Source organism: Ceratocystis lukuohia, assembly GCF_044167205.1.
Source record: "Ceratocystis lukuohia strain C4212 chromosome Unknown Supercontig8_pilon, whole genome shotgun sequence".
NCBI lineage: Eukaryota > Fungi > Ascomycota > Sordariomycetes > Microascales > Ceratocystidaceae > Ceratocystis > Ceratocystis lukuohia.
Window position 1 is genome coordinate 176,600 of NW_027263527.1, and position 23,257 is coordinate 199,856.

The following is a 23,257-nucleotide window of genomic DNA, read 5'->3' on the forward strand; positions in this document are numbered from 1 at the left end:
CATTTTGCACATTCTTACATGTAGCATTGAAGTAACCTTGTCGCAACGGTAAGGTACAGCGGAACGAAGGGGGACCAAGGAATTTATTCCAATGCCTTTGGTAGCCGCAGCCAGGCGCCCACTTTATTTAACCCGAGACCCCGTTGTCTCCAAGTTCTCCAAGTGCTCTCTTTAGCTATGGATAAAATTGGGGAATGTTAAGTCCGTCCGTCCCCCACGTTTGTAAGATCATATTTACAGGCTTAGGACTACCACATTCAATCATGTTAGCAGAACTTTGTGTTTACCACTTGATCGAATAACAGCACGAAGTCCCTCACATATCCTAACTAGCTGCCACAAGTGTATTGTATACTGGCCGTCAGCGAGATTCCAGCCAAAACTTACCCTGTTTTCTTCCATGAGGCTTTAGGTATTGTGTAACACAAGCAGGAAAGCGGTGTTTCTTTTCCTGTCTGATGACATGTTACATAAATCTAGAGAAAACGGCCCCCCATCAGCGGCTTTGCGGTCGGCTTACTTCAAGAACTGGAATTAATACTATTGGCTGGACTGGGATCAGAGTAAGCCGCAGTGCCGTAAAGGCTTGCGACGGCAGTAGCGACCATGACCAGTTTGGGTAGCTACTAGAAACAGAAGCGGCAGTTACCCCTTTGGAGATGAGACTCTATAAATCTAAGCTGCACTTTCTCTTTTCGCAAGCTTAGGACCTCTCATCTTTCTCTCTTATGATATAGCGAGAAGCATACCTCTATACAAGCTATATTCACGCCCATCAAAACTTCGTGTTATTGCTAGTTTTAACTTTACCTTCAGCTATGGTTTCTTTATCGTCTCAAGGCAGCCCGCTGCACTTGAGTTTTGACCTTAACCATGCAAAGGCAGTTGCTATCGGAACTGCTGTAATTTCGCTGGTGGTATGATGACTTGATCCTATTGCCTATAATCGTTGCTCTGATGTTGGTTCTGGCTCTGACAAACCTTTTAGCTTCTTCTCAAATACATCGTCTACCAAGTTTTCTTCCACCCCCTAGCCAGATACCCAGGTCCGTTCTTGGCTAAGCTCACGGACGCCCATCAGCTATGGCACGGCTGGATTGGAGATCGCCATCTTTTGTTCCTTCAGATGCACGAGAAGTATGGTAAGCTAAACTGAAGCACTCGCCCTTTCCGCCTCTTTCATGTCCTTTGTTCGTATTGGAAAAGAGCAAGACTCATACCTTTCCTTCTGCAATAAAAGGCCCCGTCGTTCGCTACGGCCCGAACCATCTTTCGTTCAATACAGTCACTGCGCTAAAGAAGATATACGGACATAATAGCAACATTGCAAAGTCCGAGTTCTATAATGCCTTTGTCCACGGCGCTCCCAATATCCACAACACGCGCAACAAAGAGATCCACAGCCGCAAGCGTCGTATAATATCGAATGCGTTTTCCACAGCATCAACTAAGTCGATGGAGCCGTTTGTGCACAACAATATCCGCAAGCTATGTGAACTGGTCGGGCCTTCTCAGGACTCATCCTTCAGGGAAAGCCCTGTAGCTTCGGAAAAGCACAGTGAGTGGTCGGTTCCGCAGAACATGGCAAAATGGTTCAGCTATCTCACTATGGACGTTCTGGGAGACCTGTGCTACGGAAAGTCATTTGATCTGCTGGAAAAGGAAGACAACCGATACTCCCTGGAGTTGCTTGCTTTGGCGACCAAGGCTCATCTGCTGGTGGGTAACAATAATGCACAGAGGAACGAGCGCACTACTAACTACTTGTATAGTTGGGCCTGATGCCTCTTGCCTACCGGTGGAAGCTGGACTATATCATCTTCCGGCAGATTGCCTCTGGGCGTGAACAATTTGCCAAATACGGCCGCGAGCGACTCAACGAGCGGACGGCACTGGGAAACACAACCGACCGCAAAGACTTTTTCCATTATATGCTAAACTCCAAAGAGGGGGGCTATTCATTCTCCCAGCCTGAGCTCTGGGGAGAATCGACTCTTTTGTATGTGCTATAGCTGGAATTTCACATGCGACTGTATTGTTCGATGACGATTTGTTGCATCACTTACTAATAACTCCCCGTCATAGGCTCATTGCTGGCTCTGACACTACAGCTGCCTCTTTGGCCGCCACGCTTTTCTATCTCGTCCGCTACCCAGACATTATGGCCAAGGTTATGGGTGAGGTACGCTCCAAGTTCTCATCTGTTAACGATATTGGCCACGGCAGTGAGCTCTCATCATGCATCTACCTTCGTGCTTGCATAGATGAAGCCATGCGCTTGTCTCCTGCTGTCGGGGGTCTTCTTCCCCGTGAGGTCATAAGCGAGGGTACCATGATTGACTCGGTGTTTGTCCCCGCCGGAACAATCGTTGGTGTGCCTCATTATGCACTCCAGCATAACACAGAATATCACAAGGAGCCGTTCCAATTTGTGCCCGAACGATGGATAGAGGGAGTTATAAACCCGCTCACTGGCCTTAGAAACACTGCAGCTGATACTGCAGCGGTTAATGCTGCATTTTGCCCCTTCTCGATTGGACCACGTGGGTGTATTGGCAAGGGCCTGGCATATCATGAAATGACAAATACACTGGCTCGACTGCTGTGGCTCTACGATATTCGCAAGGCAGAGGGCGTCATGGATTTAAGCGGAGGAAAGCCTGATGGTGTTATAGGCCGGCAAAGAGAGGACGAGTATCAGCTGATGGATACATTTACGTCCATCACCCCAGAAGGCCCATTTGTTCAGTTCCGCAACCGTGTAGATATGTAGATCGTGGGGAGCTACGATGAATATAATGGGTATATAGTCAGTATTTCGCAAAGACTTCTATGGAAAGTAGCAGGTGACTAGCGCCATGCGCTTAATTGCATTCAAATATATAGTAAGCGGCATGTAATACGGTGAGTCTTGATTAGTTATTAGTTATTAGTTCCTTGTTCCTGCTACTTGTATCCCGAACGGCTGTCGTCTGATACTAATCAAAGGCTTACTAGTAAATAATATCTTCTAGGAGACTGGGGTTTAATTAAATCCTCAACAGCCAACTCACTAAGCTGCACTCTCCTTAGAGCACAAAGCAAAAGTAATGGAGGGTAGCTTTGCCAGCGAAAGATGCCTCTTGTCTTGTTTTCGCCTTGCATAGCCTGAATACGTGTGGGACATGTCATACAACGTGGGGGGTTACTTCTTTCATTAGGCATTAACAAGTCTTACACTCACTTACCGGGTCTCCATTCTAACGATCTAATAACTTCATATGGCTAGCCCAAATAGACATTACTAGTCTTGCACTTTTTCGTGAATGATCCTAGCGCCGCTTTAACTATGGAAAATATCGACCTTTATGCTGTCTTAGAGGTGTCGTTGACGGCAAGCCTAGACGATATTAGAGGGGCATATCGCCGATTAGCAAAAGTCAGACATCCAGACAAGAACCCCAGCAATCCAAATGCAACTTCTAATTTCCAGCAGGTAGGAATGCAGTCTAGGTATTTGGGGGTTGGATTATCGCTAATAGTCCCTTGCTTTGTAGCTTCATCATGCCTACTCGACACTTTCTGATGCTTCCAAGCGCCGGGAGTATGATATACGGTACCGGCAGGGACAACAGTCCAAAGCCCCACCTAAAACCTCAGACACCGGCCGGAGTGATGCTCAGAAAACGCATGCCGAAAATAGAAAATCCCAGACATCCAGTAATGCCAGGCCGAGTCAGTCTTCGGAAACCGAGTGGATCCGCAACCTACAACGCGATTTAGACGAGAAAGGTAGATTCCTGGATAGACTCAGACAGCAGAGAACCAATTTACAGAGTGAGATTTCTGTAGTGCAAAACAAGGTTACGGAAAAAACAAACACGTTGGAGAAACTCAAGATAGAGATCGAAAAAGACAAGCGCGACGAAGAATCTCAAAACGGATGGCTCAAGGGGTTCCTATGGAGGGACACCCCCGAGCAGCGGGAGAAGAAAACCCAAGATGCGACAGGACGGCGGACAGGAATGCTTGTTGTTGAGGCACACCTCCAACAACACATATCAGCACTGCGTCAGAAGAAAGACCTACTGAGCAAGTTAGACGAGAGGATTCGAGAGGCGCTCCGGCAGAGAGATGCTGCGAATAGAGTTTACGAGCAAGCTCTACTAGAAAGTCATAGACGAAAGCAAGAAGAAGAAAAGCGGAGGATGGAAAGGGAGATTCAAGAGAGACTGGAAAAAGCTAGGCGAGACATTCAGGAATCCCTGCGACGCAAAGAAGCAGCACTCCGGGCAGAAGCAGCACTCCGGGCAGAAGCAGCACGCCAGGCGGAAGCGGCACGCCAGGCAGAGGAGGCACGCCGAGCAGAAGAGGCACGACGAGCAGAAGCGGCACGCCGAGCAAAAGAGGCACATCTAGCAGCGGCAGCACGACGAGCCACTAGGGATGCAGCAGGGATGTTCTGGGATGGGCACAAAAGGCCCCAGACGACGGCCAGAGGCCCACGTGGAAACCCCAAACAACGACCCAAAGGGAATACCGCCAGAGAGACAGCCCGGCCCGGGGCCAAGAACATGCCGAAAGTCTCAGAGAGTAGTTCGTGCCAGCATCATGCGTGGTGGGACGAGATTAAAGGGCCGACAGCCTGCCAGCAGTGTGCCAGATATTTGGGTCGCTTCGCATTTCAATGTCCGGAATGTCAAACAGTAGCATGTGCTAGTTGCCGCAACACTCTTAGGCGTGCCAAAAAAACCTGAGTTCGTGTTTTTTAATCGTGACCACACCAGTTAGGGTCTTAGTACAAGGCTGGCCTTTATATTATGGATCTTCATATGAAAATCTATAGAAGGATAAGAGCCTTGTGCTAATCGTTACCTCACGGTAAAGCTATTGCCATATCCATAAATACAATTTATTTTTTCCATCCATACACTTGATACTACGCAGAGGTCATAAGACAAAGGGGGTTTCAATGGAAACTCTTTTATTTTCTTTCTTAACTAAAGAGTCACCATGCCCATGGACCGGGAAGGGTTTAACGTTTCTGTCTTCCCCTTATCATGCAAATAAAAAAGCCCATTCATATTAAAACACTTTTCAATTCTGTCCCAAGATCGACACCGGATCCATGGGTGAGGTCTCCCATTCAGTTCATTTTTTTTTCATTTACAAGGAAAAGAATTCATTCTACAGACTTAGGCGGTCTTGCCGGCCTGGGTAGGAACAATCTTCTTGCCATCCTTGTTGAAGCGAACACGCGGGGGAGGAGCACGGTTGCGGCGGCCAACACGCGAACGGACACTAGAGAAATTGTTAGTTTTCTGTACGTTTCAATACTTGCACTAGTAGTGGCAGAGAAAATCTCGAGTCTGCTTTCTCACGTCCAGCAACAAAGACGACAAAGGCATAGATGGACATCTAGCTTCATAAGAACGTCTGATATGTATGCATAGAAGGTGGATTTCCAGTGACGTAGTCACCTTGCTGATGCCACAGCGTGACGTCACAGCAAGATTTCTCCACCACCACCTTACAAGGGCGATAGGGAATTTTTGGGAGTTTAAATGGCACCAAGGCTCATCTAAAGCTATACACACTGCGTGGACAAGCCACGCAGGGTACTCGTCCCTCCCAGGGATGAACATACCGGACAATCTTGCCGTGAATGGCGCAAGAGACACAGTACTGCAGCTTCAGGTACATCTTGGGCACAGTGTACTCGGCAAAGACCGAAGCATCAGAGATATCACCTACGAAAGTTAGTAATGATGCTCGCACAAGAAACTATATATAAAATGGTGTAGGACTTACGGATGGCAGCAGACTCGACCATGTTGCGGATGGTGAATCTCTTGATGGCCTTATCCTTGGGAGTGCAGCGAGAGCAGTTGCTGCAGCGGATGGGGTTGGTGTGGCCGCGACCCTTCTTGTTGCGGCCGCTGTTTGTATGTTAGTTTATCGTGAACTAGGGATATTGTTTCGCATCGCTCTCAACGATGGTGACTGTTCGGGTAGGTGTCGGTGGGCTGATAATGAAGGGCACTGGAGGTGCTCGACGACAGCAACGTACTTGTTCTTTCTCTTCTTGACCATTTTGACGGTGTCTGATAGCTTGTTAGTATGGCAAGTAAAATAAGCCTGTATTTTGAAGGAAAACTTACTTTTGAAATATGTCCGTTGAAATGTTGTAGCAAGAAGAAATTCCAAGATTTCCTCCTTCGTACTACAGCTTTGAATGGGTTTGCTCGTTGCGTATGCTCTCGTTCAGGGCCGTGATACCCACTTTTTGGGGCCAAAAACGTGAATAGTGTGTGGAGGGGCGCGAACCTAATGCCCTAAGTCACGTGTGCTTCCACTGCAGTGTGGGCATTAACAATTGTGGGGCGCACATCCATCTCTTGGGTTTTGTTACACTTCTTCTCATTTCCCACTCGATATTTCTTTTCGAAATTTATCCAAACCACATCTGAAGATTTGCTGAGGAAGGCAATTCCAATTGTCTAGGTACGTCGGAAGATGTTTTATTTCATGACTTGAATTCTCGAGGCTATGCCCGCTCTCTATCTCCATTTCCTATCATCACACCTGGCCGCCTTCGCTTCGCTCGACATTTCCGTGGCGGCTTTATTTATAGCCATAATCGATATACACGATATACCCTATGAAATGATAAACTAAGCCTCCACGGACATGGCGCGACCGACACGAATACAGCTACACAAGGATTAAGAGATTTTGGCGGGCACCTTCGATGTGAGACAACATAGTTCTATGTAGCTGACCATTAATGACTTGTGTAGGTCAAGATGCAGATTTTCGTCAAGACCCTTACGGGTAAGACGATTACCCTCGAGGTTGAGTCCTCGGACACTATCGACAATGTCAAGTCCAAGATTCAGGACAAGGAGGGCATTCCCCCGGACCAGCAGCGCCTGATCTTCGCTGGCAAGCAGCTGGAGGATGGCCGCACCCTGTCTGACTACAACATTCAGAAGGTTAGTTTCCCTTGAACGAGTTGATCTCAATTGTTTCGACCGTGGCAGCTAACACCCATTAAAGGAGTCTACTCTCCACCTGGTGCTGCGTCTCCGTGGTGGTGGTAAGAAGCGCAAGAAGAAGGTTTACACCACCCCCAAGAAGATCAAGCACAAGCGCAAGAAGACCAAGCTGGCTGTGCTCAAGTACTACAAGGTTGATTCCGATGGCAAGATTGAGCGCCTTCGCCGCGAGTGCCCCTCCGACAGCGTAAGTTCAACTCCACTCTGTTAAAATCATCATTGATAGCAAACCACCATACTAACCTACTCTAAAGTGCGGTGCCGGTGTTTTCATGGCTGCCATGCAGGATCGCCAGTACTGCGGCCGTTGCCACCTGACTTACGTCTTCGAGAAGAACTAAGTATCTTCCAAGAATAAAAAGTAAAAATTTCACAGAATTTGGGAAAGGATGACTTCATGGGAATGACTGCCTTGGTTCGGCGTTTAGTGTTTGAATTTAAATGATGACGACACTTCGTCAGAGCCTCTACTGACCTGGCTTATGTGTGTGTGTGAACATGTACTATAATTTCCTTAATGTAGCTACTGACAGCTGGGGATATCAAGGTGACAGCTCTCTACTATATTGTTACAGTTTTCGATTTTCTTGAGCCCTTGTATTAGTTTTACTGTGTTTGTAATTGGAGCTAACTCTTCGCATACTTGTAATGTACATGCATTTAGTTACTTCGCTTCAACAAAAGCAGTAGCTCTCGCGACACCAGTTGCGCACCTTTCGATACTTGGTGCACAGACAGCACCACCACTTAACAACGATGTTGCACTTCTTCTTGGGCTTCGGCTCTACCTTTCCCTAGTTGATAGAACCATTGCGTAGGTTGTCGTATTTGGTATGCGGGTAGCTAGTGCAATTCTGTCTCTTGTGGAGACTACACGGGCCACCAAAGACTTGGACAACGTTGTGAATCAGACTTTCTTCGCCAGTTTTGTCTGCGCTGCTTTCCCACCACATGCCGCCGCCCAGGCCAGCAGCTTTGATATACTCGGCCTTCTGGCGAGCCACTTGGGCGTTGTCATACGTCACCATCATTCTCTTAGCCGGATCGTACGAGTAGCTAGCAGTAATCTGATGATCAATATGCTCTTGGGCGCCAGGCAGAGGCAGAGACTTGTAGTCATATACTCCGCGCTCCCAGTTACCCTCGCCAATTCCGTTGTATGGGGTTCCCGGTCCGTCAGTGTTCTCAAAAGCGCGGCCATATAAAGGCATTCCTATGACAATCTTGTTTCTAGCCACGCCATGATGATGGTAGTAGTTGACGGCAGCCTCGGTGCAGAAAGGGGTAGAGGCTGCAGAGTTCGAAGCTCGCAAGTTAGCCTGGTGACCAGCTGTCTGGTCCCACGAGCCACAGTAATCGTAGGCCATTAGGTTCCAAAAGTCTAGGTACTGGTCCATGCCTGCAATATCAAGCTTCTCATATTGAGTAGAACCAGCAGGGCAGGCCACAGTAAGCTCAAAATGGGGGTTGCCCTCGACGGTAGCCGAGTAGGCATCCAATTTTTCACGGACTTTCTTGAGCAGAGCAACGTAGTTAGCAGCATCCTGTGCGTTTTGAGGATACTCCCAATCGATATCGATCCCATCGAAACCCAAGTTTTTGAGAATGTCAACACAGCTGTCCGCAAAAGTGGTACGTCCCTGTTCTGTTGAGGCCGGGGCAGCAAAGTTGCAACTATAGGTCCAGCCGCCAACGGACAACAGTACATTGAGATTCCTGTTGCGATTCTTAAGGATGTTGAGTTGCTTCATGCAGCCGTAAAGGTTGGTTCCACTGTCGTTCCACGAGTCGTTTTCCCAATGGATGTCGGTGTCGGCCCAACTGTCGGTCATGAATCTATGGCACAGCATTAATGACGTTGTTCGTATATCATCAAGGTTTTATATGGCATCAACTTACACTTCACCTGACTCTGGTCTTACATTGGCAAATGCATAAAGGACGTGGGTGAGATTCTCGACGGGAAGGTCCTGAGGCCGATGCTTACGCGCGTAGATGGCCCTGCATCGAGGAAGTTAGGAAAATAACAATACAGACATTTTCGCCATTTAACGGGAACTCACCAATTGACAAAGTAGGCAACGGAACGGGGGCCGTCACACATTTTCGCGGCTTAGCAAGAGGTGATGATAGGTGTTTAGAGAGTGTAAGGACAAGAATAAAGCCAAGTGCGGGGAGGATGGAAAATGATATATCTGTGCTTATGAACAAAACCACTTGGCAAGAGAATCAAGATGGAAAGAGCCTGTGCATGGAGGGGAAAAGAAGCAGCAGCAAAAACAATGCTATGGTAGGAGACGCACAAGACCGTGACTTGGGGAAGTAACTACTATTTAAATAGGTAGAATATAGTACATCTATACATTGGCGTACTATATTAATGGTGTATATGTATATGTATGTCTGTCTGCCTCGGTATGGTCATATTTATGTTTTCACCTCCCTATTGTCTTTCTATGACCTTTGTTCCTTAGGCCATTGAGACTCCCCGCTCTGCATTGGTTGCCGAGAAGCTTGGATATGCATGCATGCCACTGTTCCAGGCCAAACAATGGTACAGGCTTAGCTACAGCATCACTACCAAAAAAATAAGGCTTAGTTAACTCCTAGTGCTTGCTCAGGAGGACGCTAGGTGAGGCTGTCCATTAGGCAGACTCGAGCTTCATGGGAGCAAGTCAGGGCTCATATTTGCTGTGGTTCTCAGAAAAGCGGAAAATCAAGGACAGCCTCAAGTTGAGAGAGTGATAGGGGGGGATATGAGCCTTATTCTTGAGTATAGATTCAATGCTCTTATAGTACACGAAGATATTGCCGTTTCTACTTGCCCCTCAGTTGAAAAGTTAGTAGCGCGGGATAGGACTGCACCAACATTGGTCCAAAAGTATAGAGTCAAACAGCTTGATGACTCAGCATACATTATCGGTTCTCCCAGTATTGAGCCGAATGCTTTTTATCGGTCTAATCAACTCCTTTGAGCGCTATCGCAAAGTGGGCCCAAGAAAAAAAATTGCTGGCCGTGTTGAATTTTCCGAGACGCCTCAAAGCTACAATCGCTCAACTGAATAATTCAGCGTATTTTTTTCTTGTTCACACAAACCCGCGATCTCAGATTCGCGACAGGAATCAATTGCCTCTTATCTGTTTTATCTACTCAGTTCTTTCGCCCCTCATAATACAGAGGCTCTTGCCGTCGCATAATCGCATAATACCGCCACAATGACGCAGGTCGATTACCTTCTTTATGATTCCGTCCTGGGCTACGCCCTCTTCAAAGTCGTCCACCAGGTCGACACTGTTGCGCTTCGCAACAAGGAGAACCAGGACTCTTTCCAAGATCTGGCCAAGTTTGGCAAGATGATTCGCCTGGAGAATTTCTCTCCTTTCCAGTAAGACAAACCAAGCAACGAGCCGCACTAGCCAATACCATCTGCCTTGACTACTGTTGCCATCCTTAGCCGCTCATCTGTCTCGCTCACTCGATCGCCGAATCGTGCGCCTGCAGATTCCTTGGGGAGGACAGAGAAAGCCCCAGAAGAAAGACATTTGCTCGCAAATAGACCCATTCACATCCTTGGAGTTTCTTGTTACTAACTTCCCCCTTTTTTTTTCTCCAGCGGCCATGTCGAGGCCTACGAAAACGTCCAGATGGTTACTGAGGGTGGCATGCCCGACTACCTCAAGACCGTTCTTGAGGCTGCCCTTCCCCAGACTTCCGGCAAGAAAAGCAAGGTTACTGTTGGTGTCACCGACAAGGTTGTCGCCAACGCCATCAAGGGTGCCTTTTCCGGCATCGAGTGCGAGACCACTGAGACATCCGAGGCTGTTGACCAGCTGTTCCGTGGTGTCCGTGAATTCGCCAGCAAACTGCTGAGCGATGTCCGCGAGGATGAGGCTATGGATGCCTCTCGTGCCATGGCCCATGCTGCATCTCGTTCCAAGGTCAAGTTCAACGCCACTCGCCATGACAACCATGTCATCCAAGCTAGCTCCACGGTAGAGTTCCAGGATAAGTCCGTCAACCAGTTCTTCATGCGCGTGCGTGAGTGGTACGGTCATCACTTCCCTGAGCTACTAAGCATTGTCTCGGACAACTTGACCTACTCGCGTCTGGTGTTGGAGATTGGGGACAAGAGCACCTTGACCCAGGATCGCCTGCATGACATTGCCAAGTACGTTGAGGACGACGAGGCCAAGGCCCAGGCCATCATTGACCTAGCCCAGTCGTCCATGGGCCCCAAGATTTCCCAGGTCGACATGGACATGGTACAGTCTTTTGCTAAGGCTGTGGTCGAGCAGGCTGAGGCCCGCCGTTACACTTCCAACTACCTTGATAACAAGATGGGTGTTGTCGCGCCCAACCTCAAGACTCTGATTGGTACTACCGTCGCAGCCCGTCTCATTTCGCAAGCTGGCTCGCTGTCCAACCTAGCCAAGTACCCCGCCTCCACCCTACAGATCATTGGTGCTGAGAAGGCACTGTTTCGTGCTCTCAAGACCAAGGGCAACACGCCCAAGTATGGAATTCTGTACCATAGCAGCTTCATTGGCAAAGCCGGCGCGCGCCACAAGGGCCGGATATCCAGATATCTGGCTAACAAGTGCTCGATCGCCAGTCGTATCGATTGCTTTTCCGGGGAGCCATCGACCAAGTTTGGTGACGCTCTGAAGAGTCAGGTTGAGGACCGTCTGGAATTTTACGCCACCGGCAAGAAGCCCTCCAAGAATGCTGATGTGATGGTGAGTCTATGTGTTTTAACTTGTAAAATTTGTGCCGTTCGTTTGCTGACTCCCTTTTCTCTCAATCTCTATAGGACGGCGTTATCGAGGATATCCGTCGTGAGGAGGAAGGCGATGACGACGTTATGGACATTGATGAAGCGCCCGCTGTCGAGAAAAAGAAGGAGAAGAAGGACAAGAAGGACAAGAAGGACAAGAAGGAGAAGAAGGAGAAGCGTAAGAGCATTGGCGGTGAGGAAGGCGAGAGCAAGAAGAAGAAGTCTAAGAAGTCCAAAGAGTAAAGGAAAGCAAGTTGCTCTGATGTTACTTTTTGTCGTTGTCTTGGCTCTTCATTTCTTGATTCGTCTCGGCTATCCCATCTCCGTGTGTGCCTGTTTTTCTGTTCTTGCACATTGGCTCTGTTTACTTGTCGTTTTTGTTCTGGATGTCTTTCTATTACTGCACCCATATGGTCTTCCGTCCCCCGTCTACTCTTCCCCTCGCCACTATTTCCTGTCGGTCTCTTTTTCCTTGTTGTTTTTCTTTTTTTTATTTATTCTGGTGCTGGCATTTTTTTCCTCTTTTCTTTCTTCTGGAGTTCAGGCAAAAGATTCTTTTTTATTTGAAATTTTGAAGGGTCAACGTTCACGTTATACCTTGTGTTATACCTTGTTATGTTTGACTGCCAGTACTATGACGCTCGCTAGTGAAGGGAGCAAAAGAGAGACGAAAGGCAAGGAAGGGTGACAGCGTGAGTTGTTATTGCATACATAAAGTTAGAGCCGTGAAATGCACACAAAAAAGAATCATAACAAAATGTTCGTGATAAGGGAGCTTAGAAGCAAAAAGAGAGAACTGACCACGATGGGATTCGAACCCACAATCTTTTGATTCGTAGTCAAACGCCTTGCCATTGGGCCACGCGGCCGCCGAGTTCTTATTTCACATGATACCGGCGTGCTAAGCTGACTAATACGGCATGTTTGTCCGGAATTGCGGAACCGTTAAGTGGGCCTGTAGGTCACGTAATGTTTAACCCTAACAAAAGTGTTCTAACCGTCGTACTTATCTAACTTGCTTTCAAGCTCACCATCCTTCATTTGTTACCTTCAATTACATTGAGAAAAAGTAAGATTTAAGAAATGAAAAGGACTATGCTCCTTCTACTGTTGGTGGCTGCCTGGGCTTTAAGGCTCCGCTCACATATAAAAATGGGGCTGATGACAAAGCCACACCTCGTGAGGCACCAAAACCTCGACTGAACCTTTAATTCTTTATCGTCATCTCTGCTTTCCCGTAAGCTGCATTACATCAAATTCTAATGGCTGCTAGAGCTTCATTTAAACGCACATTCTGTCGCCCCCAAGCTCTTCAAACCTTGTTTATACGTCATCACAACTCACGCCTACCTTGCTCCAGAACAACTCCTTCTGCGACTACTAGAGCCATGCATATCCAGGCAATTCCTATGTTCGCTGATAATTATGCATACCTGCTAGTTGATGAAGACTCTCGTGATGCTGCGATAATCGATCCATCACAGCCATCTACGGTCGCTCCCATTTTGCAGTCAAAAATCGATGCAAATGACATTAACCTCACTGCTATCATCAACACACATCACCATAATGATCATGCTGGTGGCAATAATGAACTCCGTGCAATTCTTGGCCGCCCTAATTTGCGCATTTTCGGTGGTGTGCAATGTCAAGCTGTCGACCACATACCCAAAAACAATGAGACGATTTTGCTCGGCACGAATGTGCAGTTGACTGCACTGCACACACCATGCCACACGCAGGACTCAATTTGCTGGTATGTTCGCGATTTGACGCCTGGGAAGGCTGAACAGCGCGCTGTATTTACTGGCGATACTCTGTTCATTGGGGGCTGTGGCCGTTTCTTTGAAGGCTCAGCGACCGAGATGCACCACGCTTTGAACGAGGTGCTTGCTACGCTTCCAAACGACACTCGGATTTACACAGGCCATGAATATACAAAAACCAACGCACGTTTTGCACAATCGATTGTCAAGACTCCAGAGATTGATGCTCTAGCAGACTTTGCAGAGAACAACAAGGTGACACAGGGCTGCTATACTATGGAAGAGGAGAAGAAGCATAATGTATTCATGATGGCCAACCATGGGCAGGTTATGTCAACGCTAGGAGAGACAGAACCAGTAGAGGTAATGAAGAGGCTACGATCCATGAAGGACAAATTTAGGTAAACATTAAGATGAACCTTTTTTGTGAGGAAGTTTACGACGTTGATGCGATGTAAATGGGAGCATATTGACACAAATTTGGTACCTCTATGGCTGTGAAATTATGCCTTTTTTTCCTATTTATTGGTAGGCTCGATACCATGAGAAGGCAAAACGGTAACAAAAGGAAGACTACAACATTGGGGATTCCTACATGATCACCCGCCGTAGTACTGATCCGGCGCTTTCTAGGTTAACTAGGAGAAAGCGGACAGGATCCCGTGCTTTCTACGCCATGGCCGTCTGTATTGTTGCTGTTATCTCTTTATTCTCTTTCTAATCTACCTCTGTTCAGATTTTCGAGTCCCGAAAGTCCCCCGCTTTGCCCTTAGGGACCCGCTTTTTCTGGCTTTATTTTTATGTAGGCCGGGTGCTTTGTCCTCCGCTAGGGTCCGATCACCAGGCCCTGCTGGTGGACTACATCCGTACAGGAAAAAAAAAGAAAAAGGAAAAGGAAAAAAAGAATAAAGAGGAAAACTGTAGCAGCGTTTAAAAGTAGCAGAAAAAAAATACGTACACGAGTACAGGTAGCGCGAAAAAAGAGAACATTAAGAAGAGATGGGTCAGAAAACCAGCGAAAGAGGGTAGGAAAGACAAGAAAGCAAAATATGGCGCGGAACAGAAAGAAGAACCAGGAGCTGGAGCCCTATTGTTGAGGAGGCTATGAAAGCTAGAATTCTAGCCAAGATTAGCCCATTAGAGATGTAGGCGAGAATGCAAACGTCAACCGTGTAGTATCCATATTGAGGGGTAGAGCCTTGGGTGCTCGAAACCACTTATCATCCTCTTACCTTTCCAATTTAACTAGACCCAAGGAGCCTTTCCAGACTTTGTCGTCCCCCAAATATCTCTAGAGAATGGATTGTGGGGAGGTAAGGAGGTCTTTCAGGCCGGTGTGGTGTATGATAAGCTGTCCCGCCCGCTTTACTTGATCTAGAGGTCTAGATTCATTCCATGGCACTCCAACTTCGCTTGCACATCAGTCTGCTCGTTTCCCTCTAGGTCTAGATAATCTGGACTCTGCAGCACTTGCACTCTTCTCCACGAGCTCTCGTCCTTCTAGAGGTCAAGAATTTCGCTAAATTTGTGAATGATGCCCTGAGATGTGGTGTTTCGTATGCACGGGTCTCGTAAACAGTCCACAACGCCTTGATTGTCTAGACAGCCAGATTATAAAGCTATGTGTCTTGCCTCTAGGGTATCTTTGGCTGTGTGATGATCACTGATATTGCCCATATGTTTCCCTTCGCATCTCTTGAGCCATTGGAATATGTTTTATGGGTTACTAAGGGCCCTTTTTTACTCCTTTTCTTTTCTTCTTTTCCTTTTTCAGACCTAGACTGCTAATGTTTACGGAGTCACCTCTACGGTCCTTTTACTTCGAACTTGGACATCTTAAAAGTGTATGGGAATCACAAAGATCAAACGACGCCGTCTTTTCATTATTTATTCTATTGTTTTACAGCCCAGTATTGTTATTTAACAGCAACACGACGGCATGTTCTGGGCAGGGGTTGCTGGCTGATGTCATCTTCCAGTAGCTCCTGCGCGGTCAGCAGTCGCAGCGCATGTAAGCTAGTCTAAAAGGCCGCCGGCTTTCGGCACGGCGGGTGGGTCCCGGCGGAGTACAGCGGTTTTGTCCTTCCATATGCATGGCTGTTGCTGCATTGTGTAATCTTTTCCTCGCTTTGATAGTGGCTGGTAGTAGAGCTCGCTCAGCACCTTCTCGTGGAGTCCTCCTCGACATCCCCTTCCTATCCTGCAAAAGTTTCCTCCTCCCAGCCCTTCCCTCTTCCCCTCCCATTCTCCCTCATCTCTATCCTCGTCGTCTCCTTCTTCATTACCGTCTTTCCTGTCTCAGGGTTGGTCATGTCGTCCTGGGCTTCCTAAAATCAAACAGCACTTTTTTTGACTCCATTTATAAAGGCTACTTGACGTAGATATGATATGTACGACCATAGCCTATGGAAAATACGGGGTCCCGTCCGCTCCCCCTTAGTCAAGCCATAGAGCGCTGGATCAGTAGTACGGTGGGTGACTACGTGCGAATACCCAGTGTTGTACGTTGACCTTTCGTCATGCTATCTTTTTACCACAGCTTTGCGTCCATGGGACTCTCTTTTTTTCTTGCTCGAGTTTCCTTTCTTATCTTACGCGGCAAAACCGAGGAAGGGGGAAACATAACCAGCGGGCGGGAAGCCCTTGGGCAACGTCTTGCGGAGAAGACTCCTGGCCGCAAGGCCAGGCCCTAAAAAGTCATAGGGGTGACTGACCGGAAGAGGCGTCGGAGGATGACATCTTCTTACCCCTTTTCCATCCAGAACATGCCGTCGTATTGCTGTGGAAAACTAGTAGGTAGAGGTTAAATAATACAAACAAACCAAACATGACTTCCACATCTGAATTTTCCATTTTGCGCCGTCGGTTGTATCTGACTAGGATCCTTCATCATCTAGTATATTCAAGATGGGGAGGATATTCCTCCAACCACTCTGTGTCTATGCCGATTTTATTGCTTCTCCTAGGCTAATTAACGCCGTACCTTAAACTTGCTTTTGGGGTCCGCTTTGTCTCATCCACTATGCGTTGCGATGCAATGTGCTGTTTTTAGTGAATGGACGGCCTATGATTCCTTTGTTTTTTCAACATAGCTACTATCACTTGTGATAGTTTAGTTTATTGCCTTGTGAGCACTAACTATTTGTATCTGCATGTGTCACTTCCATCCCCTTTCTTAGGGTATTTGATCTACCTCTATCTAGTACAGCTTTATACTTAACGATTTCCTACTCTGAGCCCAAGCTGCTGCTCGTGTCTTGTGATCCGAAAGAGTAAGCTGTGAGGGTCATTGTTCGGCTCTTAATCTCTTCCTAATATTTGGTTTTTCACTCCCTCTTGCTGAGCAACGATTGGGACGGAATGTTAAGTTTATCCAGGATTAGCTTTAACCTGGGCTAACTTCCTATTGTCGTGGGCAGAAGCTTACATTGCTTTTTTATTACCACCCATAGTGTGTTGCGGTATGGCTTCCCGCCTTTTCTCATCCTCAAGGAGGGAACGTGAACATATTTAACGTCCTCTGGGAGGAAAGATAAATAAATATATTCAAATGGAATCAAATCAGTGGACATAATAGGTAAAAAAAAAACCAGCCTTGGACTTGAGTTTATCCAAGGTCTCCAGGAATCACCAAGATCGAACGATGCAAAAAGATACACACACTCGCCCCAGGCGGGACTCGAACCCGCAACCTTTGGATGGCCCTTTCGAAGAATGTTCGTAAAAGTCCAACGCACTAACCAATTGTGCAACCAGGGCTTGTTTTGGACGCCCTCTATTAGGGAAGAAAAAAGGGAAAAAATGAAAAAATTTCCCGAATTTGCAATATAGTCTCTTGTTGGCGCTGAATATATCGTGAAGCCAGCCTTCATAGCTCAGTTGGCAGAGCGCGACACTAGTAATGTCGAGGTCAGCGGTTCAAATCCGCTTGAAGGCATCCGTCTATTTTTTACGGTTACCACCATAAACATTGCACCGCATTTATTTTTTTGTCGGAGATGTGGAAGGGAGGGACTCTGAAGAGAGGTTAGAGGGTCTTTTTTCCTGACGCCCAGGGTCTACTTAAAATGCGGCAAGCGCTTCGCCGAGCAGAGGACATAACCGACGTACCCCGCCACGGCCAACACCCGAGGCCGATAGCCATTGGCCTCTTAGACTAAACTACTAGGTAGGCAGGGCGCCGCAAGCCAAAAGCACTAGGTAACCATTCCTGGAAACATAACCAGCAGGGAAGCCCTTGGGCAACGTCTAGCAGAGAAGACTCCTGGCCACAAGGCCGTACCCTAAAAAGTCATAGGAGTAGTTCCAAAAAGACGCACACCTGCAACTACTAACTGCCCGGAAGAGGCGTCGGAGGACGAAACCTTCTTGCCCCTTTTCCGTCCAGAACATGCTGTCGTGTTGCTGTAGAAAACTAGTAGGTAGACGTTAAATAATACTAACAAAAAAAACTTTTTTGGTCACGGCTAACTAAACAAGCATAGCTAGCGACATATATCTGTTTATTCACGTATACATATACTTATAGCCTTCTGTGGTAGTTCTCTTGTGTACAGTTGAACATGAATCGTGCGCCACTGACCGTACCCGCTGCCCATGGGCTACTTTTATGATCATCTTGCCTAGCGCGTCATGTAAGCTTTAGTAAGAATACATACCTACCTACCTACCACTTGATTAAGTGTCAAAAGTCATCTCAACAAGATATGAATAAACCTTCAATCTCAAGAAACGCCTAATGAACACTAAGAACAAGGCTGTCAAGACTGGGTCTGCTACTTAACATAATGCCCTAAATGTCATAGACAAGCCCTTTATGAGTAGCATTTATCGCTTCCCTTAGTGTCGTCTGAGTAGCTAGACAACCTCAAATAAACCTTATTCAACATAGCGGTCAAGCGAATGCCGCTAGTAGCACAATAGGAGCTATCAGCTAATCTCACTTCTGTTAGCTCTAGGGATGCCCCTTGAAAGGGCAATAGTAAGAGGGCTATTGACACAAGAAATTGAGACACAGATAGCCCTAGCCAATTGCGCATTGAGAAACCCCGGAAGAGTTGCTACAAAATTCACCATAAGGTTAGCAGTCGCGAGTGAATCTAAACTATAGAAGATCGCATCAACTGTCACCTTTGGTAGCTCATTTGGTGTGGCCCAAATGAATAAATTAGTAGTTGAGCTGAAAAAAAGATAACAATGTAATGCAGCTCAAATTCAGCATTTCAAGATTCTTACAGACAGTGGATATGTTCTAGCCCTTGTCGGACATATACTAAGCTAAAGTACAGAGAGTAGTACAAGTACTTGGAATCTTTGTAGAACGCTACAGGAGTCTATGAGGCATGGGGCATGCATAGTTTCCTTTCGGCTATTGACTTTAAAATTACTCACTGGCCCTTGAATAATATTTGCTTTTGTTTACGATTGTGCAAAGAATCGATTGAAGTTTGTACGTACTAGGAGACAAGGTCCTCCCTCTGCTAGAACAAATCTAGAAATGTAAAAAGGAATCCAGTACGAAATAAGGGAAAAATGCCCGAGCTTCATGTCTGAGTCTTTACATGCGTTTTGATTAGATCAACGCTCTTCCTTGCAAATCTCTAGGACACCCTGATGATAGGTATTGCCATCTTGAAGCAGGCTCCTTATAAAGAGCCGCTAAGGTTTCACAAAACATCACTGGGATACTGCTGGCCTACTAAACTGATCTGGGGCTAGTGATGCGTACATATGCTTTATGAAAATCAAGTAGCAGCGAGGAAAGAGCATTAATTGCGTCATATCGTTCGCTACTTGGCTGGGGCCTCGTATATATACAATAGATGAATTGAACACTTTAGATACTTGAAATGGCACACCAAAAAACCAGCTAAGAAGTACCACTGCTCGACAGTTTGGCCATTACCCACATGGAAACCTACTGATATCTCGAGTCCATCATAAGATTTACTGCAGGATTTTGGGGGCTACTAAGCAAACTTGTTACTCATCTCCACTCTGTAGTTGTCGTGGAATGCAGATGAAAAGAAGAACGAAAACACAAAGATTCAAAGAGCGCCAAAGTAAAGTTGAGCGCTCCGCGTCGCTTTAAGCTCGCCATCACTTATGGTTACTAATGTGGCCATTACTAAGTTTTTGACATATCTTAGCACCTTTGGACTCACATCCCACTTCACTAGCGGTGCAATGAATTTGTATGTCGGGTGACTGGTCGCCCCCATTTCCTCTAGAGGTTGGTCTATGTGTGGCTCTTGATTATATGGCATCCACCACCCTATTTACCCCATATGTGCTAGATTATTTAGCTTTCCCTTAAACTGCGAAATCATGGACGTCATCCTGCTACTCCTCTATCAGAATATCAAGTGTTTAATGCTTTTGTGCTCAGTCAAGCCACAGTGCTTAGACAGCGCGCTTAGGAGCATTGCTTGTGCCACTCTATCCAAAAAACCGTGGGTACTGGGTGGTTGCTTTCAACTTTCGACTGTTAGGTGCATAGCAACTGGCCTGGAACCTAGATTTAGCTTCTTGAGTGCGTGCTAACGGCCGTGATCTTGACAATGGACGTCTTTTAATTGCCCCGGGTCCTGCGACAGCAGACGGGGACTGTAAACAATTTAAACGCCGTTAGCACGCCGTATGAACAGATATCTCCAATCCAAATAAGTGCATTAAATAATTAATTCATTTGTTTTTTTTTTTTTTTCTTTGAGAACCCATCGCAGAATTACCCCCAAACACGCCCTTCTACCATGGAGGACACCGACATGGTAGATCAGACGCGTCAGCCTTGCAAGGCTGCGTCTCCCCACCCACCCGACCCTCCCTCCCAGATGCCCCCCTTACGCCCCCTAACCGTCACCGCCCCCGACCACCCTCGAGAAGAACCCCCTAACGAGAAGGAAGTCCCCCTCCAGACACCAGGCTCGGTCGCTCAACAACAGAGCCCAGCCGCAACGGATGCCGCCGCAACAACTACTGGAACCACCACCGCAGACCCGACCCCCACAGACAATGGGACAAAAAAACCGAAAGGTAGCTTCAGCAAGCTGCTGGACACCGTATGGAAGGAAGCAAACAAGGAAAGAGAGGCAAAAAAAAGAGGTGCCGCGGCCCTTATGCTGGCTCTGGACAACTTCGAGGTAAACCCGGGCCTAGACAAGAACGACCAAACAGCACGCCTGGAGGTCGACTACCTCCTAAAGGAAGTCAAGGAGTTGGTCGCCAAAAGGCTCCGCCTAAACCTGGCTGGCACGACCCCCAGCCAAGCAAGGACGCAGCCCACCCACAAGGCCAAAAGTCAGCAAACTGACACACAAATGACCTGGGCCCAAAAGGCCGCCTCCGGCAAGGAAACAGCCACACCAGCGATCCCAGCCAAACCCACCGATACAGGAAAACCACAGGCAAAGCCTCTTGACACAAACGTGGGAAACCGCTACTTGGCAACGCTCTACGAGGACTCCAAGTGGAGAAAAGTGAATACCTCAGTCACGAGACAAAGACTGAACCAGGTAATCTTCAAAGGACAAGACAAGGTGGCCAAGGTAACAGAGACCAGAACAGGCCTAGCGATCACCCTGAAAGACGGCACCCTTGACAGAGAAATGAAGGAAAGGATTGGAAATTTCCTCAGCGCGGCCGAATTGGAGATGGAATCTATCTGGGAGAAATTTGTAATCCCCAATATCCCTGCCACTATCAACACAGTGGAAAACAATAAGCTGGTCTCACGTCGTACCTCGCTGGAGGATGTGAGAAAAGAGGTCCAGGAAGCTTTTGGGGGGACGGTCAAAAGTATGGTTTGGAGAGAATACGAGCGGGACCCAACGATGAAAGGGCCTCAGAGTGGCAGTACACAAGCCGGAAAAGATCCCCCGCACCATGGAAATCCTAGGTCTGACCCGGGTAGTCCGTAGCTCGCACGGCACACCCCGCCCACCCCCGCAGTGCGACCGCTGTGGCCGCACTCACCAAACCAAAAACTGCAATTATCCACTGAGGTGCAAAACGTGCCGCGGGCCACACCGCTTGAGCGAACACCAAGAAAACAAAGCAACGGAAAGCAACAAGACCTCCAGTGAGCAAGGTACTCCAAGCAGGGCCCAGGCCGGGCAACCCCCCCTTGAATGAGAGGTAAACCCTATGGGCGAATCCACGGCAACGAGAAACAGCTAAAGGTGATCCAAGCAAACGTTCGACGCACGCCCAGTGCACAGAAGAGCATTTTGCAGACAGCTTACTCCAGGGGGGCGGACATAGTTCTCATCCAAGAACCACCGTGCAGGTTAGACCGAACATCACTGCACCCCCAGTTCACACTGACGGAACAAGTAACAGAGGGAGAGACAAGGAGACGGGCAATAAGCTTTGTCAGAAAGAACTCAACGTTCAACATCTTCACCTCCGGAAATATACCCACACACCCAGATATCAGCGCAGTCACAGCACAGCGAGGTGACGACGCTTTCTCGGTAATCGGGATATACAACGCCGGGGGAAGCAGTGTAAGACCAAACGAAGCTGTGGACATGCTGACAACGATAGGTACTCGGCTAGATAACACTTTAATCATGGGAGACTTCAACCTGCACCACCAGATGTGGGACGACACGATAACCCGGAACAGTTCGAAAGCAGAACAGCTGGTAGAATGGATTGAGAGAAAGAGACTAATCTGCGCTAACGACAATGGCCTCTCCACCCATGACGGAGGAGGGGTCTTAGACTTGACACTGGTCGCAGCCAACATCTGGAACAAGGTGAAGCGATACCAAATGGCAGGCGCTCTGGAGTGCGGAAGCGACCACTCCCCACAGGAGATCTCGATCATCGCATCGCACGCCAGAGGACCAACATACTCCATAAGACGCCTCAAAGACACAGACAAGGAGACATTCATCGAAGCTTGTGGGACAAAGGCAAGAGCGCTGGTAGACACCCTCCCTGAAAACTGGCAAAACCATGACAGATCACTGGAGTCGACGGCAAAGGAGATAACTCGGGTTCTGCAAGACGCCTTCGAGGCCACGACACCCCAGAAGAGAGTCACAGGCTCGGGATACAAATGGTGGAACGAGTCATGCCACGACAAGAAACGTGCCGCAACTGAAACCGGAAGGACACTGAGGTCCCTCCAGTGGATGTTGAAGGCCGGAGCCACGAACCTCGACACGGAACTCGACGTAGCCAGACTCCAGCACGCAGAAGCCAAAAAGGACCTGTCAAGGGCCATCTGGAAAGCCTCCAAGGAGTTCTACCAGAATCTGACAGCAAACATGACCTCCCAGGCCGCAGCCCACAAGGCAGCGAAGTGGCTTTCCCGCCCACAGAAAACCCGGTCCCAGGCAATAATTGTGGATAGTGTAACCCACACAGATCCACAAGACAAGATCCGAACCCTGAGAGAAGCACATCTTACAGGGAGCGGTCTCCCCGATCTCGACCGACCAGAGGTGCAGGGCGACAGGGGGAAGCGTGGCAACCCCTCTCCAAGGCAGAAGTCGAGAGCGCCATCAGAAAGCCGCTAAACACCGCCCCCGGAAATGACGGCATCCAGAACAAACTCCTGGCGATGAGCTGGCCAGCCCTGGGAAATCTCATAACAGACCTATTCAACGGATGCCTACGTAGGGGCATCCATCCAACATGTTTCAAGGAAGCCAAACTGATCGCACTC

The 23,257-nt window shown here is 47.8% G+C and overlaps 10 protein-coding genes across 10 annotated transcripts; 7 read left to right on the forward strand and 3 right to left on the reverse strand.

Moving 5' to 3' along the window:
• Window positions 1–818: 818 nt before the first annotated feature.
• On the forward strand, window positions 819–2,773 carry HOO65_080046 (Isotrichodermin C-15 hydroxylase; the record flags this gene model as incomplete). Its single annotated transcript, XM_071004214.1, has 5 exons — window positions 819–917; window positions 989–1,142; window positions 1,241–1,719; window positions 1,773–1,999; window positions 2,086–2,773. 5 exons carry the CDS (start codon window positions 819–821, stop codon window positions 2,771–2,773), a joined length of 1,647 nt encoding a protein of 548 aa, XP_070856277.1.
• Window positions 2,774–3,543: 770 nt separating this feature from the next.
• HOO65_080047 (Chaperone protein DnaJ) lies at window positions 3,544–4,778 on the forward strand (the record flags this gene model as incomplete). Its single annotated transcript, XM_071004319.1, has 3 exons — window positions 3,544–3,583; window positions 3,640–4,575; window positions 4,771–4,778. The coding sequence occupies 3 exons, from the start codon at window positions 3,544–3,546 to the stop codon at window positions 4,776–4,778; spliced, it is 984 nt and encodes a 327-aa protein (XP_070856278.1).
• Window positions 4,779–5,174: 396 nt separating this feature from the next.
• HOO65_080048 (40S ribosomal protein eS26) lies at window positions 5,175–6,072 on the reverse strand (the record flags this gene model as incomplete). The annotated part of the gene is made up of 4 exons (XM_071004366.1): window positions 5,175–5,280; window positions 5,627–5,729; window positions 5,791–5,918; window positions 6,050–6,072. 4 exons carry the CDS (start codon window positions 6,070–6,072, stop codon window positions 5,175–5,177), a joined length of 360 nt encoding a protein of 119 aa, XP_070856279.1.
• A 713-nt stretch (window positions 6,073–6,785) lies between these two features.
• Window positions 6,786–7,378, forward strand: HOO65_080049 (Ubiquitin-40S ribosomal protein S27a; the record flags this gene model as incomplete). Its single annotated transcript, XM_071004394.1, has 3 exons — window positions 6,786–6,974; window positions 7,039–7,224; window positions 7,292–7,378. The coding sequence occupies 3 exons, from the start codon at window positions 6,786–6,788 to the stop codon at window positions 7,376–7,378; spliced, it is 462 nt and encodes a 153-aa protein (XP_070856280.1).
• A 453-nt stretch (window positions 7,379–7,831) lies between these two features.
• On the reverse strand, window positions 7,832–9,141 carry HOO65_080050 (Endochitinase 1; the record flags this gene model as incomplete). The annotated part of the gene is made up of 3 exons (XM_071004303.1): window positions 7,832–8,873; window positions 8,937–9,038; window positions 9,101–9,141. 3 exons carry the CDS (start codon window positions 9,139–9,141, stop codon window positions 7,832–7,834), a joined length of 1,185 nt encoding a protein of 394 aa, XP_070856281.1.
• A 1,112-nt stretch (window positions 9,142–10,253) lies between these two features.
• Window positions 10,254–12,055, forward strand: HOO65_080051 (Nucleolar protein 56; the record flags this gene model as incomplete). Its single annotated transcript, XM_071004229.1, has 3 exons — window positions 10,254–10,423; window positions 10,652–11,774; window positions 11,849–12,055. The coding sequence occupies 3 exons, from the start codon at window positions 10,254–10,256 to the stop codon at window positions 12,053–12,055; spliced, it is 1,500 nt and encodes a 499-aa protein (XP_070856282.1).
• A 1,145-nt stretch (window positions 12,056–13,200) lies between these two features.
• Window positions 13,201–13,983, forward strand: HOO65_080052 (hydroxyacylglutathione hydrolase; the record flags this gene model as incomplete). Its single annotated transcript, XM_071001406.1, has 1 exon — window positions 13,201–13,983. The coding sequence occupies one exon, from the start codon at window positions 13,201–13,203 to the stop codon at window positions 13,981–13,983; it is 783 nt and encodes a 260-aa protein (XP_070856283.1).
• Window positions 13,984–15,594: 1,611 nt separating this feature from the next.
• Window positions 15,595–16,431, reverse strand: HOO65_080053 (uncharacterized protein; the record flags this gene model as incomplete). The annotated part of the gene is made up of 4 exons (XM_071004371.1): window positions 15,595–15,871; window positions 16,174–16,287; window positions 16,326–16,357; window positions 16,411–16,431. 4 exons carry the CDS (start codon window positions 16,429–16,431, stop codon window positions 15,595–15,597), a joined length of 444 nt encoding a protein of 147 aa, XP_070856284.1.
• A 3,899-nt stretch (window positions 16,432–20,330) lies between these two features.
• Window positions 20,331–21,497, forward strand: HOO65_080054 (putative eka-like protein; the record flags this gene model as incomplete). The annotated part of the gene is made up of 1 exon (XM_071001407.1): window positions 20,331–21,497. One exon carries the CDS (start codon window positions 20,331–20,333, stop codon window positions 21,495–21,497), a length of 1,167 nt encoding a protein of 388 aa, XP_070856285.1.
• Window positions 21,498–22,151: 654 nt separating this feature from the next.
• On the forward strand, window positions 22,152–23,108 carry HOO65_080055 (endonuclease reverse; the record flags this gene model as incomplete). The annotated part of the gene is made up of 1 exon (XM_071001408.1): window positions 22,152–23,108. One exon carries the CDS (start codon window positions 22,152–22,154, stop codon window positions 23,106–23,108), a length of 957 nt encoding a protein of 318 aa, XP_070856286.1.
• Between the last annotated feature and the right edge of the window lie 149 nt (window positions 23,109–23,257).